Source organism: Lytechinus variegatus, chromosome 4, assembly GCF_018143015.1.
Source record: "Lytechinus variegatus isolate NC3 chromosome 4, Lvar_3.0, whole genome shotgun sequence".
Taxonomy (NCBI): Eukaryota; Metazoa; Echinodermata; class Echinoidea; order Temnopleuroida; family Toxopneustidae; genus Lytechinus; species Lytechinus variegatus.
In genome coordinates, this window is record NC_054743.1 from 45,237,294 (window position 1) to 45,258,153 (window position 20,860).

Here is a 20,860-nt window from a genome sequence, read left to right on the forward strand (position 1 = left end):
CAAAGATTCCTAAGATGAGGCATCTTACAAATGAACTCAGCGAGATCACGTGATGAGGACAGACGTTGACTGAGATCAATGTACTTTATCACAAGATACTCAATCTGGAATAATAGTGACATAGTGAAAAAACAAAAATACGTCATCAAACAAGGGCCTGAATGAGCCACTATACAAATAGACCAGGCTTTGAATGCGAATAGTGGGAATTATTGGTTCGAGGTCTGCTATTTTTAGCAAAAAGCAATTTTGCAAGTAAAAGCAAGGGTGAATAATCCCCTCTATACTTTTCAAATAAAGGCCTGGTATGTTTGTTTTATATTATACTTTTTTATAAGTTAGAACGATAGATTAGGAATATTATACAGCCCTCCCCCCACCCCCTCCCCACCGGGTAATAGAATATATTATATTCCTTTCAGGATCGACACTTGCAGTTATGCATATGATTATGTTCTTCCTTAAAACCATAATCATACAAAGTTCACTGTCAAACCATGCATATTGACACAAAAAAGTAAGCATTCTTTGATGAGTACCAGAGTGTTTTGAAAGCAGATAAATTTGGTGAATAATGCTCATAATTATTGTAGCTTACTTAAAGAGGTATTCAAATGAGTTATTTCTGCTTGCTAACGATTTGTAGTTTTTGGAAAGACTATTAACGTTTTGAGTATCATTGAAAACGCCCTTATGGAACAAACACAGTGTTACCACAGTGTGTTCACATAGTTGACTATGTGTAAACTATGTGTTAACTATGTGGTCACAGTGTTGTCACAGTGTGAGACTTCAGATCACATAGTTAATCACATAATGGCCCACATAGTTGGGTAAGAAACACAGTGTTACCACAGTGTGTTCACATAGTTGACTATGTGTAAACTATGTGTTAACTATGTGGTCACAGTGTGAGACTTCAGATCACATAGTTAATCACATAATTGCCCACATAGTTGGGTAACAAACACAGTGTTACCACAGTGTGTTCACATAGTTGACTATGTGTAAACTATGTGGTCACAGTGTGAGACTTCAGATCACATAGTTAATCATAATTGCCCACATAGTTTGGCAACAAACACAGTGTTGCCACAGTGTGTTCACATAGTTGACTATGTGTAAACTATGTGGTCACAGTGTGAGACTCAGATCACATAGTTAATCACATAATTGCCCACATAGTTGGGTAACAAACACAGTGTTACCACAGTGTATTCACAGATTTGACTATGTGTAAACTATGTGGACACAGTGTTAGACTTCAGATCACATAGTTAATCACATAATTGCTCACATAGTTGGGTAACAAACACAGTGTTACCACAGTGTGTTCACATAGTTGACTATGTGTAAACTATGTATTCACAGTGTTAGACTTCAGATCACATTGTTAATCACATAATTGCCCACATAGTTGGGTAACAAACACAGTGTTACCACAATAAGTTCTTCAATCGTACCCCAAAAAAAATTAACAAGCAAAAAACGGTCTTCAAGCTCGCCAGGGGGGGGGGGGGCGGGGAGCAGGGAGGAGTACTAAACTTGAAAAATTGTTTGATGCACTATTCCCAATACAATCTCCATTTAGTTTATAATTTACACTGAAATTTTGCCGGTAATTTGATATTTGATGATTTTTTTATTTTCTTTTAAGATCATCATCGCAATGGATAAACTATCAGTAAAGGCTAACGTTTAATAGAGTAATAAAAAACAACTGGGCGTTGTGGCGTGCGCCTGTAATCCAAGCTGTGGGGAAGTTACAAATTGATGCAGAGGTTCGAGCCCTGGTCACGTCTTTCGGATGGTGACGTTAAAGGTCGGTCCCAGACGTAAATAATCATATCTGATTGATACACGTCTGACAAAACTCAAATACACACACACTCACACACACACACACACACTCATATAGATCTATAATAGATATCCGGAACTCTTCGGTAAATCTCGGCCTCGGAAATCTATTTTCGGCGAGGCATGCTACCGCTAGCGCGCTCGTGTACATGTGCGTTTCAAATTCAAAGCTACTGGCTCACCGATCGCGACGCCCGTTACAGTTTATCACTTCATCCAATATTTACGCCCGTTAGAATCTGATCTTACTGCACTTTGTCTTAATCTTCTTGAATTGATAAGGATATCAACCATGTGGGCTTTAGAACAACACTGGGTGGAAACAAGGAACTGTTACTTCTAGCGATTTTGTAACAAAAAGATGTTGGTCAACTTGGTGGACCCGAACTTGAGTTGAGGGCCTGGTGGAGTCCGGAACCCCGCAGAGAAACGGCCGGAACATTGGCTGGGATGTGGAAGGCCAAGGTGTTAGTGGCCAGTGGTAAATATACATTATTATATCCTGATTTGTACCTAATATGTAATTATTTATGCTCTCCCTTTGTCCAGGGGTAATTGTCGAACCGTGTCCGTATGTATATAGATCTATAGGCTATGTGGTGCTCGACTAGCATGACTAGCCTGGAGGCGTCTGAAACTGAAAGTCATGATTTAACCCAGGCCAAGGAACTCCTGCGCGCCCGCTACGCGGGCGGGAGTTCCCTGGCCTGGGTTACTATGAATTTAGCTCTACACAGTACTCTACGTAGTCGTAGGGTTACTCTCCACTGACGCCTGGGATCACGAGCTATTCACCCACGTACGGTACTGCCACTGGTAGGCCTACAAAACCTGAAACTTTCGCCCCCGAGATTTCTACTTTCCCTCTAATTTCTAAATCTAGCCCTAAAACATGTAAAACATGTAGGCCTACCTGTCATGGGGTTCAACTTATTTTCCAAGTGAAGTAGATTACCGGGTGTAACATTTCTGCGATATTGATTTCATTTTTAAAGAAGAATTCATAAAAAAACGAATCACGCGATTTCCGTGCTGTCGCCAAGCGAAAGACAAAGAAATTAAGATGGCGACATTAACATTCATTCTTACATCTTCCTACGCCTAATGCGTAGGAAGGTGTTAAATATTATTATATAAAAATATAAAATTTAGAGATAGAAATTAGAGATAAAAATTCTTATTCAACAAATATTAAAATTTATTTCGTGATCATAATTAATTTATGTATATTATATGAATTATTTATAATCAAAAAATAAATTTTAATATTTGTTTAATAAGAATTTTTATCTCTAAATTGTTCGTAAAGACGGGATCGCTTTCCGGAAGTACGTCATACATAAGCGGTTCAAGGGTCGACGCTATTGTATTGTATTTCCGTTGTTTACATGTGGAAGGGGGGGGGTCTACGCGGCATCAGTTAGGTAAGAAATCTTCATTTTTTATATTTTTATATAATAATATTTAAAACCTTCCTACGCATTAGGCGTAGGAAGGTGTAAGAATGAATAGAATTCTTGTGATTTTGGTTTAAAAAGATGGATTTTCTAGGGAAATCCATCTTTGTTTTAGTCCTTCGCTTAAGACACTATGGAGAGAGTGTCAAGACGTCAATGATGAAGAAGTATATGATAAAAAAAATCATCATCATTGTGTCCTCAAGATTGTAGCCAGGCGGCTTCTAGTTCTAGAGAGTAAAAATCAGTTACTAACGTAAGGTTACTCTCATCCGAAGCCAGGTCTTCCTTCTCATTGACCCACACGACGGAAGCCAAAACCTGAAACTTTCACCCCCGAGATTTCTACTTTCCTTAATAGAAAAGATCTAGCCCTAAATCATGTATATTGAAAAAACTTCATTTCCGACATTTCTACGCTCTCGTTATTTTTTAACAAGAATTCATCAAAAAAATTAGAGAAATATTGTGAAAAGACGGAAGAGACTTGCCCGATCTTACTTCCTATTGTTCTTCGCCAACGTTACCCGACGCACGCGTCTATGAGAAGGAAGACCTGGCTTCGTATGAGAGTAACCTTACGTTAGTAAATGATTTTTACTCTCTAGAAGCCGCCTGGCTACTCTCACCCACGTTACTCGACTCAAGCGTCCGTATCGTGGGTGAAGAACAATAGAAAACAAGATGGCGGTGTAAACATCGGGCAAGTCTCTTCTTTTCATGATATTTTTGTCATTTTTTTTAATGAATTCTTGTCTAAAAATAAAATCCATAGCATAGAAATGTCGGAAATGAAGTTGTATCCCAGGTACATGATTTAAGGCTAGATCTTTTTAGAGAGAAAGTAGAAATCTCGGGGGCAAAAGTTTCAGGTTTTGGCTGCCTACATGCACATGTATACAATAGAAGCCCTGGCTTCGTGTGAGAATAAGTTACGTTAGTAAATTATTTTTACTCTCTAGAAGCCTCCTGGCTAGACTGGATTAGCATTACATCTGCTAATTAACAAATTTGGGGGCAAATTTAATGATGTGAAAGATTCTTACTAGTTTTTAAATAATAATTATGTTATTTAGATCTACTGAAAAATATGTCTACAACTCAAAATAGTTTGTGTGTACAGAATAAAATTATTTACGTCTATAACTTAAAAACTGGTGTCTGAATTCTGATTTGATAACTTGTCTGTACTTTGTAGTAATAAATCTAATAATGCTAAAACTCCATTTTTACAATGCATTTCATAAATGGCTCTTTGAAATTACTCTGATTATTTATGTCTGTCCTTAATTTGCCTGTCCCTTCCAGAAAAAAAGCTGATGTACTAAAGAAAGAGAAGGAGTTCCTAAACACCGCAACCAGAGTAGATGAGGCTATGGATGAGTCTGATGCCACAGATGAGGACATGGAGGATGAGGCTTCAACCTCAAAAAAAAAGATGTGAGAAAGAGGGTACGTTGAAACTTTACATTCAACTTAAATTTTAAAGACGTGCATGGATCAGGAAATTTTGAAGCCTACTAGCCAGGAAATTTAGTCCAAAGTGATAAGTGTTTACCTGAAGCAGGCCAGACTTTATTCTGTGATTTGCAAAAAAAAAATGACTTCTACATAACTTGATATCGCTGCCAGTGGTGAATAAAAAATTGATCTTAAATTTCTACTTGAAAAAAAAATTGATGGAATTGGAAAGTATTGGTGGTACTACTTCAATAAAAGAAAATTCATTAGAAAAACGAAAAATAATGATACACTTATGAATTTTGTCTGGATTCCTAGTCTAGATACAGAATTGCATTGGATTTGCACATGACCGCGTACCCAGGTGTCGCAAATTTGAACTCAGAAGATATGCAAACTTAAAGGTGAGTGGCGCGGCGCGGTCACCCCAAAAAATCGCAGCTGAATGGTCTTGAAAAATGTTCAGCGGGGGGGGGGGGGGGGCTCAATTAAATTTTTAAAAATTCTAAACATATTCCATATGTGTTCATATTTTATTTCCATTTTTGGTTGCAGGTTGGGAAAGCTGACAGATCTGCTATGGCAGAGCTTCTAAAGAAGAAAAAGACTGAAGACCAGCGGAACCATGAAGGTCAGTTTAAAAGTTTATTATTTACGGCAAGATTCTGTGGCCAATTAAATTAAATGAAAAATCATGACCAGAAAACAAAATTCTCATATGTCCAGAAAGAGTATCTTCTCCAGAGCATTGCATTCATGCTTTTGGTGCAAATAGAATTTTACATCACAACAAAGAATACCTCTTAATTATCGAAGGTTAAACATATACCACATAAAAATGGTATCTGAAATTATGATGGAGTAGATGCTCTTTCAGGACATACATCTATATGAGATGAGAGTTATGTTTTCCGGACATGCTTTTTCATTAAATTGGTGATTTTTTTTAAATGTTAAAGTTTTTTCTGACTTTCTTGGTATATCATTGTAGGATATTGGCACTCTAAACGGATGAATTTCCATTGCTAGCCCTGGCATATCAACATTCACAAATAACACTGTCTCACACACAGATTTGCGTTATGGTAAATTCTAGTAGAAGGGGCTATGAAATGATGTGTCTGATGATATATCCACCGCAAAAATAAAGAAATCACTTTCAATTTTTGAAAAAATGGCATTTTGGGCAATTCATATCGTCTGTGATGTCATAAAATCATATTTAAAAAAAATCTCTGTTCTTTAATGATATTTATCAAACCTTCACTGATATATTTCTCAATTTTTTTTGCTTTTTATTACAACCAATTATTCATCAGGGTGAACTTCCCCTTTGATAGCTTTTACATTTTCTTGTGTATTTTGCCAAGAATGATTGTCTCTGCGTGAATCTACAAATGAATTCAGAATATCACAATTACTGTAAATAGGAAGATGCTCTGTAATTTCTCATATTACCAAGCTCGTCAATAATTTCAAGGCGGAGGGTTAGGGTGAATCTCCCTGAAAGAGAAACTACATGTACTAAATGTAGAATAGCACAGTCTCTCCAAATGGTAATCTACCGTGAAAATAAGTTTTGATGTGGAAACAAAAACAAACGAACATAAAAAAGAGGAAAAGGACACCGACTTTGATTTGAATCTACGTAACCATAGAAAACATTTTAATTTTTTAAGTAAGTGATTGATCTTCACAAATGTCTTGTCGTTTTACATTTTACAACGATGCTGCCTGTCACCAGTACAATTTCTTCCAGAACGGCAGACCAAAGAAATTAGAAATTAGAGTCAAAGGCTTAGACAATCAACCAGTTTAAGAACTTAATTTCCTTTAAGTCACTTCCTTGTCATTTCATAAGATATTTCCAATCAAGTAGGACTATAGAAATAAGATTACCGAGCCTGAAATCTTGATTTTCTTGCTGTAACTTATCTGCCCCTAATATAATCCTGTTTCATGGGTATGCATGGTTTTTTGTTATGTTTGTGACTCTTAGATACTCCACTGCAGCTGAGTAACCAACAGTCACAAACAGACGGAACTTGACTTGGCTTTAATTAATATTTATAAATGATGTAGAGTCTTTGATAAAAGTTTGAGACTTTGAGCCAGTTTTTGTGTCCTTTCATTTTCTTATTTTCAGCACACACAACAAGCAAATTTCCCTGCACTTCCATGGGAAAAGTATGTGCACGCATGGGCCAGAAGCTGAAAGATGTCCGTTCATCTCGAAGACGTGCAGAAAAGCAGGTTTAAGTGTGATACCTTTTTTGTTTTTGAAATAAGCCTTAATATTGCCTCATACAAGTCATTAAAAAACCCATTTTATTCTGATCATGGGTATATATTACATGAAAATGTCTTTCATGTATTATGACATGTCTGCTAATACAGCCAACTCAGGTTTATATAGTGTGTGCTTTCAAAATTTATCATGACATTCCAACTCCTGCTTTATCACCTTGTGCTATTCATCAAACTCAGATTGATATATTTTTATATTTATACTATAACAAATCATTTTCTTGCCATGTACCTTCCGTTTGATACTGTTTCCAAGTTCCAACTAATACAAAGGAATACTTATATGCAGCTATATGGACACTAGTATATGCACTTCATGCAAGAGATTTGTGGACATTTTTTGGCTCTTGTTCATATTTTTCTGATATTTGTCTATAGGTGTGAAAAGGCAAAATATATGCAAAGTGTTCTTATTTTTGAAAAATAAATGTTGGTTACTTCTTCCTGTTTCGAAATTTCACAACTCTCTGTGATGGTAGGGATTTGCTTTACTACATGTGTAGGCGTTGCTTTACCGACTACGGCGGCGTCGTCGTCAACATTGAAATCTTAACTAAGGTTAAGTTTTTGAAATGTCGTCATAACTTAGGAAGTATATGGGCCTAGTTCATGAAACTTGGACATAAGTGTAACTAAATATCACTGACCATCTTGCATGAGTGTCCAGGTTGCATGATCAAGGTCATTTAGGGTCTAATTTTTTTTTATGTCATAACTTTAAAAATATAAGGGCCTATTTTATGAAACTTGTACAAAAGTTGCTGATAATCTTACATTAGTGTCAGCCTGTCAGGTCACATGATCAAAGTCAAAGGTCACAGCACTGAAATCTGAACTGTTAATTTTTAAGTGTCATCATCATGATCCTATTTCATGAACTTGAACATAAGGGTAATCAAGTACCACTGACAATGACTTTCAGGTCACATTGTCAAGGCCAATGGTCATTTATGGTCAATAAAATTTGACCATGTTTGGTTATCAAAATCTTAACCAAAGTTTTTGAGATGTCATCTTAACTTTGGAATTTTATCGACCTAGTTCAGGAAAATTGGACATGAGTAATTAAGTTTCACTTATCATCTTGCATGAGTTTTAGGTCATATGATTAAGGTCAAAGGTCACTTAGGGTCAATGAACTGTGACCATGCATGCTCGAGATATTTTTTTAAATGTCATAACTTTGAAAGTTTATGGATCTGGTTCATGAAACTTGGATATAAGGGTAATCAAGTATCATTGATAGTCTTGCACTAGTTTTTAGTCAAATGATTAAGGTCAAATGTCATTTAGCGTCAAAGAACTTTGACTATGTTGGTAATAATTTTGGAAATGTCTTCATAACTTTGAAAGTAAACTTGAACATTAGGGTAATCGAGTATCACTGTTTTTTATTCAAAGTCAGCATTGTTGCTATACTGAATTGCGTGACACAGGCGAGACTGTCAGAGGCGTTCCACTTGTTTTTTTTTTCAAGTAACCTTTTCTTTTAAACAGGTTATTTTAGTTCGGTGTTTTCATCACTTGTAACCTTGCAAGTCTTGTTTCGAATGAAGATACTTGCATTTGAATGAAAGAACAACCTCAACGATAAATTTGTCAGAATATAGACTCATAAATGTTAGATACCTTAAAGGGGTACTCCAGGCTGAAAATAATCATATCAAAATAAATATAGTAAAATCCACCGAGCAAAACGCTGAAAATCTGATAGCAAATAGCGAAGTTATAGTATTTCAAGCTTAGCATTATTTTGTGAAAATAGTCATATGCAAGTCATCATGAATGTGCAATAGGTTGACTAATGATGTCATGTCCCCACCTTCCTTTTTCTTATTTTATTTAATAAAATCATGATCATTTCATATTTTCCTACATGTGTACACAACATGTCTCCCTTGTAACAAAATAAGTTGGCACAATGATTTTCTTACAAACTAAATCAGTTGTCAATCCCATTTTTTTCTTATATCTGGTGACAAAATTTGACTAAATATAATTTTTTGAAATAAAATACAAAAGATTACGTGGGGATATCATCAGCTTGCTCATTGCATATTCATGAAGACATGCATAGCACTGTTTTGCCCTAGTAATGCAAAAGTTAAAAATGTAATGACTTTGTCATCCTTGTCAGATTTTGATGAAATTTGCAGTATTTTATTTGTCTCCTTTTACTTTATTTGTTAAAATTGTATTATGTCAGCCTGGAGTACCCCGTTAATATGTTTACATTTAAGAAATATTTCATACCAGGCTTGTTTTCCCAAACAATTTCATTCCACAACGTATGTTTACTTGTGAAAATCGAGGAGAAAAATTCATGTTTGTATTCACAGTGCTTGTATTTATGACCCAGTTATTTTCATGTTGCTTTTATTATATTACTGTTTATTAAACTGAACAAAATGAATTTTTTCATTTTTTATTTCTAATTATATTTTCTTGTGTCTTGTGGATTGCTCTCCCTACTCTTCAGATTGGGACCAAAGCACAGTGTCTACCATGATACAACCACCCAAGTACCTATAGCCAGTGACAACAGACAAATTCTCAAATCAATTTTGTTGTGATCAGGAGGATGGAAGTTTTTAGTGTTGATTTTTTTTTTTTACAAGTGGGTATGCAAAATGATGAAAGATATATTCTAAAATTTGATTTGAATTGGTGACACTATTATTAGCTTCCACTCCTATTGAGATCAGCACTAATTGGCAATGATGGTATACTTTTGTGGTCAAGATTGCAGGACACTGTGCTTCGTTCCAGTTGGCCTGTGTTGCAGTGGTCTACATGGTATGTGCTGCATGGGTATGTAGTGGACTGCATGTGGTAAACGAGCTAGTGGCACATGCATACCACAGTGTGGTGGACTGTGTAGTCAATGTCCGTGTGGTGGACTGTGGTAGACATCACAGTAAGATGAGCACCTTAGTGTGGGGGACTATGTGGTGTATGTCATAGTGTGGGGGACTATGTGGTGTATGTCATAGTGTGGTGGACTATGTGGTGTATGTCATAGTGTGGTGGACTCTGTGGTATATGTCATAGTGTGGTGGACTATGTGGTATATGTCATAGTGTGGTGGACTATGTGGTGCATGTCATAGTGTGGTGGACTCTGTGGTATATGTCATAGTGTGGTGGACTGTGTGGTATATGTCATAGTGTGGTGGACTATGTGGTTGATGTCATAGTGTGGTGGACTATGTGGTGTATGTCATAGTGTGGTGGACTATGTGGTGTATGTCATAGTGTGGTTGACTATGTGGTGAATGCCACAGTGTAAAGGACTATGTGGTTATAAACGTGTGGTACACAGTGTGTTTAATATGTGTTTCGGACTGTGTGGCGACTGTGTGGCAACACTGTGTTACACAGTGTTGTAAACACAGTGTTACCACACGTCCCAAAATCATATATTAAACACATGTGGTACACGCTGTGAACACACTGTGGTACACACTGTGGTACACACTGTGGTAACACTGTGTTTGTTCCATAAGGGCGAGGTACCGTTATTATTATAAGATTAATGTTTCTATTTTCAATTTCATTTATGTTGCATGTACATGTTGTCTATGCATTACACCATAGCAATGAAACAAGTATTTGTTCTTGGTATGTACTGTGGACATGAGTTGAATATGAAACTTTTTTTTACTAATAAAGATGAAACACGTACATGCGCTCGAGCATTCGTGGACTTTCTTCCTACCGAGTACCATTCACCTGGGTTGAGTGCAGCACAGTATGGATAAATTTCTTGCTGACGGAAAAACACGCCACGTCTAGGATTCGAACCCATGACCCGTTGTTTGAAAGACGAGAGTCCGAACCACTAGACCAAGACGCACCCACGTGCTAAAACAATAAACGGCATGGAAATTGGACTAATTGAAGTTCACCAGTCCTTTGTTCTTATGAGCCAAACCAAAGAAATATGCAAATGAGGTCATTAGCATGCATGTGCCCCATCATCACTTGGCACAGGTAAAATTGAATCCGACACCACACACATACTAAGCGACATCGGAATCGGAGCTTACTTTCTTGGTCAGGTTCCTTTTTTAGGGGGGGGGTGTTGAAATGACGGGAAACAGCCCTCTATAACCTATACATACGTCCAACCGAACGCTAAATCAACATAAATAAACCGGTACTACAGTGTGTATAAAAAAGGGAAAGATTTGAAGAGTCTGTAAAATATTTGTTTCAAATTTTAATGTTTCATTGTATAAGAACGATTTTGGCCAAGATGAAAAAGAAAGGCATAGGAAGGAACCTGAAAATTTAAACAGAATGATATATTTTCTGAAAATCATCGATAAAATAAGTATTTCACATTTCCATTTTATTTCTAATCGCTCACGGATATTAAAGGAAAATACACCACTAATTACCAGTAAATATTGTGTTTAAAGCAGCCACAGTTTAAACAAATTAACCTTTAGAAAACAGATTTACCATGTTTACTCTTATAAAGTGCTCTTATTTCCTGGAGATAGATGTAGAGGTTATTACAAAACATTCCCGATAAGCTGACATGATAATTATGTATGATTATTTTTACAACGATTATACACATTATGATAATCTATTGAAATTAACTGTAAACTGCCAACACGTCATTTGATAGGTGAAACGACCCCCCCCCCCCCTTCCCCCATTAAAAAAGATCATAACAATAATTTTGAATAAATAAGTATAAAAAATGAACAAATAATAATAATTTTAATACGTACTTTCGAATGAGTGGCGTTATGAGCAAGCATCGCGGAGAAATTATCATTCATATCCTCTCCTTGGCCCGAAGAGATAGCGATCCGTGCTGATCTCAGAGTGGATGAGGAGCACATGAAGTCAGCCAGGTCCTCTGAAGCAGTCTTTCCACATGCCTTTTTAATGACAAGATTTTCCAAGTATGCACATCATTTATGAGAAAAGATAACGCCATTGTATGTGGGGGAGATAATCAAAGATCGATTTTACTCGATAGTTCAATTCATTATTTACGTGTATCTTGTTAAATTATGGTGTGGAGTAATTGTCCAAAAGATGGTACATGTACATTGGGCTTTACCTTGATCATAATAGAGATGAAACATTTCGGGTTGATCATCTGGTGCATGTGGGTACTGAATATGGAAATATTGGAAATTTGACACAGACCACCTGGCACTGATGACATTCAGAAAACAATTGAGCAACAGAATGTGCCTGTCACAGTCTCTGGAGCATGGGACTTCTCTACACGGAAGCCGATTTAGCATTATTAAGCAATGCCTCAAATATTGAAGATTCGGGGGGATGGCGGAGATAGCTAAATATCAGTCTTTGAAACTTTACCAAATGACGTAATTTTTTATGGTACTGTCATCTAGAGGGTCCTATCAACTCGATTCTTAGGGCTAGTCATAGATGAACAACTATCTTGGAAACCGCACAGTCGACAATGTCTGCAAAATCATTGATCGGAAAACTGGCATCCTTGATAAATTAAACACTTGCTACCAAACACTATTATGTTATCCGTGGATTCTGCATTAATCATTCCTTACCTAAATTACGGAATTATAGCTTGGGATAATGCAGCAAGTTTGCTAATTAATGGATTATATATATCGCCCCTCCCCCCCAAAAAAAATAATAATAATAATATTAAAAAATAAATAGATAAGTAAATCAAAATAAATAAATGAGATAAAATAAAAAAAAAAATAAATCGTATAACACATACACGTAATCTATTCTTGAAAATAAAATTCTGAAATTAAAAGAAATGTATACTTTTCAACTTGGAAAGCATATGTTCAAGCTTAACACTAAACAATTGCCATTGCCTCTAACTGATATGTTCTTTTTTAATATAGTTCGATTCATAGTCACTTCACTCGCCAAGCAAACCCTTTTCATTTACCACTGAATGGGACATCAATCGCTCAAACGACGTTTGTTTTTTTAGAAATGATATATAAAAAAATATTCACATCTTCAAAAATGAAATTATTTCTCCTGAATTATAACTCAATTATTTAATTACCTACATGTAATTATAAATTACTGCGCTAATTAGGAAGCCTTTACTAAATAGCGTAGAGTATGATTAGGAAGCCTTTGCTTAATAGCGTACAATATGATTTTTAATACATATATTGATTTTTTTCACACCAATGATCTGTATTAAAATGTACCCATTGCATAACTGTATGCATTTTTTAAACATGCTATACATACAAGAAATAACAATTTCAGGGGGGACTATACATGGTGCTTTTTAGATGGTCCTCCCTCCCTTTCAGTTTATTTCTCATTTTGATAATCCACTGGAATATGTTTTTGGTGTATACTTCAAATGTGATTATATGTTCCTATGTCAATTATAAATATGAAAAATGGAAAGTGGACAATGAAAACAATTGACATGAATTGTATTGGATAATAGTCAATCCCACGCAATGGAATTTAGACATTCTGGTATGCATAAGCAGATAGCCTGACCCCGTTAACATAGGGTGAGACACCACAACCATTTTTTTTATCCAAATGAAGATAAATGGACGAAAAATGTGATGTACATATGATATGCATGTGATGTTTTATGTGCAATTGATGTTGCATCGGGTAACATCGTGTAAATCAGCTGGAAGGCAATCATAACAATCCCATTGACGGTCAATCGGATTGGGTTCACCCTAGTCACTATCCCGTCTATGTGGTCTAGTGGTTAAGGCACCGGCGTTCAAAGCTGGGGGCCCGGGTTCGATTCCCGGCGGAGACATTTTTTCGGCATCACCAATTTTTCCTAAGGGTAGATAGGTCTGGGGAACCTTGATTTAAGCTATATACATGTGTATATATATATATATCCACTATCCAATTAATCAAAATACGATTAAACCTACTTTTTTAGCTTTAAAAAGGTTAAGAAATGTAAAATTTCGGTAAAATCACTTTTTAACTCTACAAAATAGTTTGGAAAAGCAAATTGCCTTACTATACCCCAAAATAATATAAATAGACAGCGAAAGCAGAGAAATAAAGAAGTTGTGGCCAGCCATTTTTAATTTAGGCCCGGCACACTTATTTCTCGGACGCGAGACCAAAAATATTGATATTGCCATTTTATGTTGAAATACAGTAAAATGAATTTAAAAAAAACTATTGTCGTATCGAAATGACAAAAATACGATGTTTGACCCATGCATAGCCCACGCTTAATATGTTTTACTATTTCTTCTTATCTGCAATTTTTAAACAAATTTTTGTCAGAGTGAATTTCTTTAAAATAATATTGACTGTTGCTGTTCCTGTATGAATTGCTTTTGAAAATTTACTTACCACTTTATGATGATTCATGATGAAGATATGACCCGCTACTGTGTGCGCCGGTATCTTCTCCCCGATCACAAGTGCCTTGCTGGATGAAGTCGATAGATGATCTGCCACAGCTTTAGCCACTGTTTGGTCTTGACTCTCATATGCTACATCAGCAATGAAGTCATCATCGATTCGCCCATATCCCATTTGCCACGTTGAAGTACCTCTTGATGCTGCTGTGAGATGAGACACGATATCCAATCCGACCTCCTTCTTCTGGGCCGAGGTGAAGTACAGAAGCTCCCGGAATTCGCTTGCATTTCCGATTATGTCCTTCATCAACCTGTTGTACTCGCTTCTGTTTGAGTTGTGAAGAGATGTCAGATACATTCCTGCTAGATACTCCTGAAACAGTTTATGAGGGAACTGGACAGATGAGACTGAAGAATGAGAATGATGTCTTCTCTCTCTCCGTGAAAGGGTTTGCCTTTGTTTAGTGAGTACTCCGACTTGGCAACCTGTATCCACAGAACCCGGCCAGGTCTGGAATTCCTCTTCAGTGAATACTAGCCTCCTCTGATTGAGCCCCTGCCAGGCAAGGCAACCAATATTGGATAGATGACATAGGATCATCTTCCGTTCTCGATCCACTTCTCCACCATTATCACTTGCAGACATATGGAGCTTGGAAAGATAATGATCTATTAAGAAGTGGATCATCTCATCAAACAGTTGGGAAAATGTTTGCAGTTTGGACATTGCAACACGGCGTTCACCATCAAAGTCTTTCCACATGACGCACAGCATTGCTGTGTATATTGGAAACGGGGCCATATTTTCTCTGATTACATCGTTGGTTGATATGAATTGGTTCAATTGCTCAGCTGAAGCTGTGTCTGGATGAAAGAACTTAGTGATGTAGGAAGAAAGATTGTTAGCAGAAAAGCCTTCGACCGCAATGAAAGCATACACCTTTCTAAGATCCAAATTTATCCGTACCTCATCTGATCGCCATCTTCTAGATGTGATTAGCACTCTCCCTGACTTAAACAGCCGATTTATGATGATCAAGGCGATCTGGTGAGGGTTATTTAGATCACCAGCTAACTCGTCTAGGCCGTCCAGAACAAGAAAGACGTCTTTCTGATGTGAGAAGACATATTTGTTTAGCTGCATAGCTGTAACCATATTGTCGTCTGGGAGGTAAGACTTTAGTATCTCTCCAAGAGTCTTACCCTCTAAATCACGTAGAAGGACGAGAAGAACCAGTTTGAAATCTTGGTAGCCAGCTCCATGAATCCAGTCCCAAACAATCTTTGCACAAAGAGTTGTCTTCCCCACACCACCTTCACCTTCAACCAACAAACGTTTAGGAAGGACTCCGTTGACTTTAGTCTTGAGTAGGTCTGCGTAGAGTAGCGGTGCCTTTAGGGTTGTTCCACGGCCTTCTTCTATCAACGTTAAATTGGTGAAGATCTGGTCTAATTGAAATAGAAGACTGCTGTTCAGTGGATCTGCTGGAATCTGACAGTGATGAAGGGCAGAATATTCTTTGACCTCTTTGATGACCCGTTGGATTTCCTCTTCTGTCAGTGACGGTATGTGATCACCGGTCTGGCCTGTCACAAGAGAGAAAAAAATTGTGTAAATTCATAGAAGAATGCAATTCGAAAGAATATGAGTGGTGATGTGTTTTACTTAATGAACTTTTTGTATGATATATTTAGGGGGGAATATTTGGGAAATACAATAATGCAATATTAGTAAGAAAAAATAACTTTAGTCTCTTGTGATCATTATTTTGATTACTGTTTTTCATATATGTATGCATATACATATATAAATATGTATATATATATATATATATATATATATATATTATATATATATATATATATATATATATATATATATATATATATATATATATATATATATATATATATATATATATACATGTATATATGTAATTGTCATTAACTATCAGATAGCCATTTGCATATTACTTTTACTACTTATTCTAAATGTTAATTTCATCATTATCTATATCATCATTATTATTACCATTATGATTTTCATCATCATGATAACTCATCGTCAAACTCTCATTCTTATCATCAAGATCTTCATCAGATTATCATTATTATAAATTCAATACATGGCCGTAGTGTAGGGGGTTGTATAGTACTGGTAGTCCTAATCACCTTTTAGAACACTGTTTGCCAGCTGTACCAGATGTATGTCTTGTAACTTGTTGGACAGTATTTCCCTCGCTTCTTCATGCCGAACTGTTTTGAGCCATTCGCAAAGCATCTTGTAGGTAGCTAGCATTATGTTTCCAATGTTGTCTTCCTTGAATCGACTTATTTGAGCTTCAGTGAATTCTAGAGCTAGTCCGACCTTCCTAAGGTCTGATGGATCCATACCGTCAGCAAGGAGATACAATTCATGCTCACTTAGATCCCCAAGCCTAATTTGTATAGAAAGACATCGGATAAACACATAATGAATCACAAAGATGTTCCAACGTTGCTCTTCTATTTGATCACTGTGTTTTGGGGAAATATCCTTAACCTGAAGAATAAAAAAGGAGCATTCCATACATGAATCAGCAGTGGCGTACCGTGGGTCGCGGCATTGGGGGGCACCAGCAAAAAAATCGGGTCACTTAGGGAGCGCGCGAAGCGCGCTCAGTTGTCAGGTATACTGACCTAATAGAGATATTTTAAGGACATGCAGTGCCATCAAACGGATATGTATCTCACTGATTAAATAATGCGAGCGCGAAGCGCGAGCTGAAAATTTTTGATATTGACGGCTAAAAATTGACATTATAAGCGAATTGTTTTGTAATCATGATACTTTTTTTTGTATATATTGACCCTAAACAAGGAAATTTTAAGGATTATATTTTAGAATCCATTAAGAGTATAAATATCTCACCATAGTCATCTAATGCTATTGCCATCCTTTGCTGATTTTGTTAGAATTACATCTAAACACAGTCATGAAGCACCTTTTGTAGTCATGTAATCATGATTATCATACGCATCTTACTAATCAAATACTGCAAGCGCAAAAGCGCGAGCTGAAAATTTAGGAAATATAGACCTGAAGAGGGGCATTCTAAGGGTTGTTTGTAGGAATTCTCTAAGACCCTACGTATTTGACTAACCAAATGATGCGAGCGCGAAGCGCGAGCTGAATTTTTTGGGTATATATTGACCACAAACATGGATATTTTAAGGACTATAGTTACGAATCCATTAAGTCAGAGTATACATATCTTACCATAGTCATCTAATGCGAGTGCCAAGCGCTTGCTGATTTTGTTAGAATTACATCTAAACACATGGAGCACTTTTTGAAGTCATTGTAATCATGATTATTATACGCATCTCACTAATGAAATACTGCGAGCGCGAAGCGCGAGCTGAAAATCTAGGAAATTCAGACATGAAGAGGGGCATTCCAAGGCTTGTTTGTAGGAATTCACTAAGACCCCACGTATTTCACTAACCAAATTATGCGAGCGCGAAGCGCGAGTTAAAATTTTTTGATATTCAGATCAGAAAAATTTACATTTTAAGGACTGATTTTAGGAGTTAATGAAGAGCAAAAATCTCACCAATCCACTAATGCAAACGTTAGCACGGACAGGAAATGTTTTATATTAAGACCTTAAAATAGGGCAATAACTTTCAGTAGTCATGAAAAATAAGAATATATCACTACTTAAAACAATAATAACTCTAATTGCGAGGAAATATATTATTTTGTTGTATATTGATTTGAAAACGGGAGGCTTTAGTACAGCAGGTTTATATATCTCGTTAAAAGGTCTATGCGAGCACCAGGAACAATGAAGACAATTAAGCATATAATGTTTCATAAAGTTGTGAAAAAATGCTTCTTATGTTATATAATATAATATAACACTGTGATAAACAGCAATTTCTTCTTTTCCCCACTACGTTTCTCTTCTTTTTTCCCTCTTTTTCTCCTTTTCCCCGTTTTTTTTTTTGGCCAGCCGATTGGGGGGACACGCGCCCCCCCATGCCCCCCCGTAGTTACGCCACTGTGAATCAGGTTTCACCATTCAATGATAAAAACAAATAATCATATAAATAAATATAACGACTAAAACAAGCATTAACAAGTGTTTTCGTAATTAATCGCACCCTTTGAATTCCGTCGAATATCATGTACACTATACACGAATCTTATCGCCAATGATTGAAATTAGTCAATTGAAAGTCACTGTCATATTAATGACCCCATAATTCAACCTGCTTACTTGGTATTTGGACCCGGGTTTGGTTCCACGTCACCAGACCTCAGTAGGAGCATGTTCGCCATATCGGGAGAGCAACCACCATTGGATAAAGGTGATATGTCATGTCCACTGACTTCAGCGACTTGTATTATACGATACCCTGCCACCTTTTGATTATGAAGAGAGCAGAAGATAGGAGGAACAGAGAGAAAACAGTTATATACAATTTCCTTCGCAAACTGTATTATGTAGTTGTATCAATTCCATATCTTTCCGACTTTGATGGTTATCAACTATTAAAACATTACATGGCATTAGAAAGGACAGTTTATTCGAGTCATTAGGGGTTTCTTAAGTGGCTGTACCCAAATAACCATTTATAAATAATATCTTAAATTATAGTGAATATTATGTTAATGCCATGTCCAAAAAAGCGAATTTGTAAACTTATTTTGTATTATTCACTGATACTATTAGAAGTTATTCTTAATGATAATTAGGCGCTTACTAGCAACACTGTATTATGTTTATGACAGTTTATTCTGGGGAATGGCACAACTAATACAAATAGCAAAAACTGGTTTGCACCGTCAATTATTGACCGACCTATAACATTAAGCTATAAGAATCGGGTAAGACTCTCATTTTTAGATTATTGCTGGATAAATCTCGTTAGGTAAATAGTGCGTCCTTCTAAAAGGAAATCTAGATCGTCGGTTATTTCTTTTTCGACATAAGAAAACGATTTATGGTCTCTTATCATTATAAATTCAAACTTTTTTCTTCCTTTTGATACCAAATATGATATGAGTAGGGAGTAAATATGAAATATCAATTTTAATACCAAGTTGCGCAGGAAAATGAGTCGAAATTCGCTCAAGACACTCTGACCTTAGCATATTTTGTACTCTTGGTACAGTTTCTGCGAGTTTCTGCGCAAGTTGCTTTTGGTATGTCTCATAATATATCGCTTATCGTACTCCGCATTGTTTCAACTATTCGGTTTTGGTCTTAAAAATGATGCTAATTTTATGGCCAAAACTTATCATGATTGCGATATCTTTCTCTGAGGAGAGGTTTCGTTTTTGTGGGATGCGCTGTATAGGAATCAGAATAATTTGTTTTCACAAGAATGTAATGTTTATCTGTTTTGCATTATCCTGATAACGTTGTGTTGCTAATTATTCTAATTGAGTAAGATATGGTTCTAGAAAGGATCTTAGACCTACCCTGGTACACGACGATTTGTGTCCAATGCTGCGTGACAGATTCATCCTAGCACTAGCCGATAATTGGCTATCTATCCCCGACGGTAAAGGGTTTGGTGTCTTCTTCTCGTAACGTGTGCTGTCATCTCGATCACCAGTGAAGGTTCTGACAACCTGTGAGTATGACTCTGATGTGCCGTCTGTTTGGTCAGGTTTACTTGTTTGAGTTAAATTGCTGGAGTTGAGATGTGACACGCGACGAATGGTTATGTATCTCAGGTCCAACTCGTCTAGGTCACAAGACTTGGTAGGTTTGGTGTAAGAAGGATCAGGGACAGGAGTGGATTGCTTCTTGGTTAAACTTGTTGGATGTGTTGCAAGTGTACAGCCACCAGCACACTTAGAGCCATCCTGAGCGATGTGATCGGGGCTTTTCGTATGACAAGAAGAACCATTGACTCCAAAGTAACCGGTCTCAGAACATGATTTGACTGTGCTTCTATTGATGTCACTTGGCGATTTAGTTTTGGCTGGGTTCAGCTTCATATCGTTAGAGGACGGAGGTTTTTGGCATGTTGCATTACCAATTTTGCTATTTTCATCAGTTGAAGAGCCATTGGAAAATGAGTGGTGGCGATGGCTATCGTCATTTGCTTTTAAGTGTTCAGCCACTTTCTTCGCCTTTTCAATCAATTTAAGACCATAAACATACCTCCTTAAATAGTAGTATAAGTCATATACTTTCTCCTTCCGGCGCATGTACGTACCAATCTTGACACGCCAGACACTGAGAGACACAGGCATGATGACATCAGGAGACTGCGTGATAAACGAGAAAAAAAATGCATTTTTAATGAGATGGGCAATTTTTTTTGGTAGTATCAGCAAGAGCATATTAAATTTAACGTGGTACACGTTACACGAGTTCCGTCTGATTTCTCAATAAATGAAATATGCAATATGATATTTTGA

At 36.6% G+C, this 20,860-nt stretch overlaps 1 protein-coding gene across 1 annotated transcript; it reads right to left on the bottom strand.

Moving 5' to 3' along the window:
- Positions 1-11,913: 11,913 nt before the first annotated feature.
- On the bottom strand, positions 11,914-20,434 carry LOC121413017 (the record flags this gene model as incomplete). The annotated part of the gene is made up of 5 exons (XM_041605781.1): positions 19,910-20,434; positions 18,702-18,847; positions 16,609-16,874; positions 14,426-16,023; positions 11,914-11,982 (listed from the first exon to the last, which is right to left on the bottom strand). Coding segments are annotated over exons 1-5 (2,604 nt in total), but the record flags the coding sequence as incomplete, so codon positions are not given.
- Between the last annotated feature and the right edge of the window lie 426 nt (positions 20,435-20,860).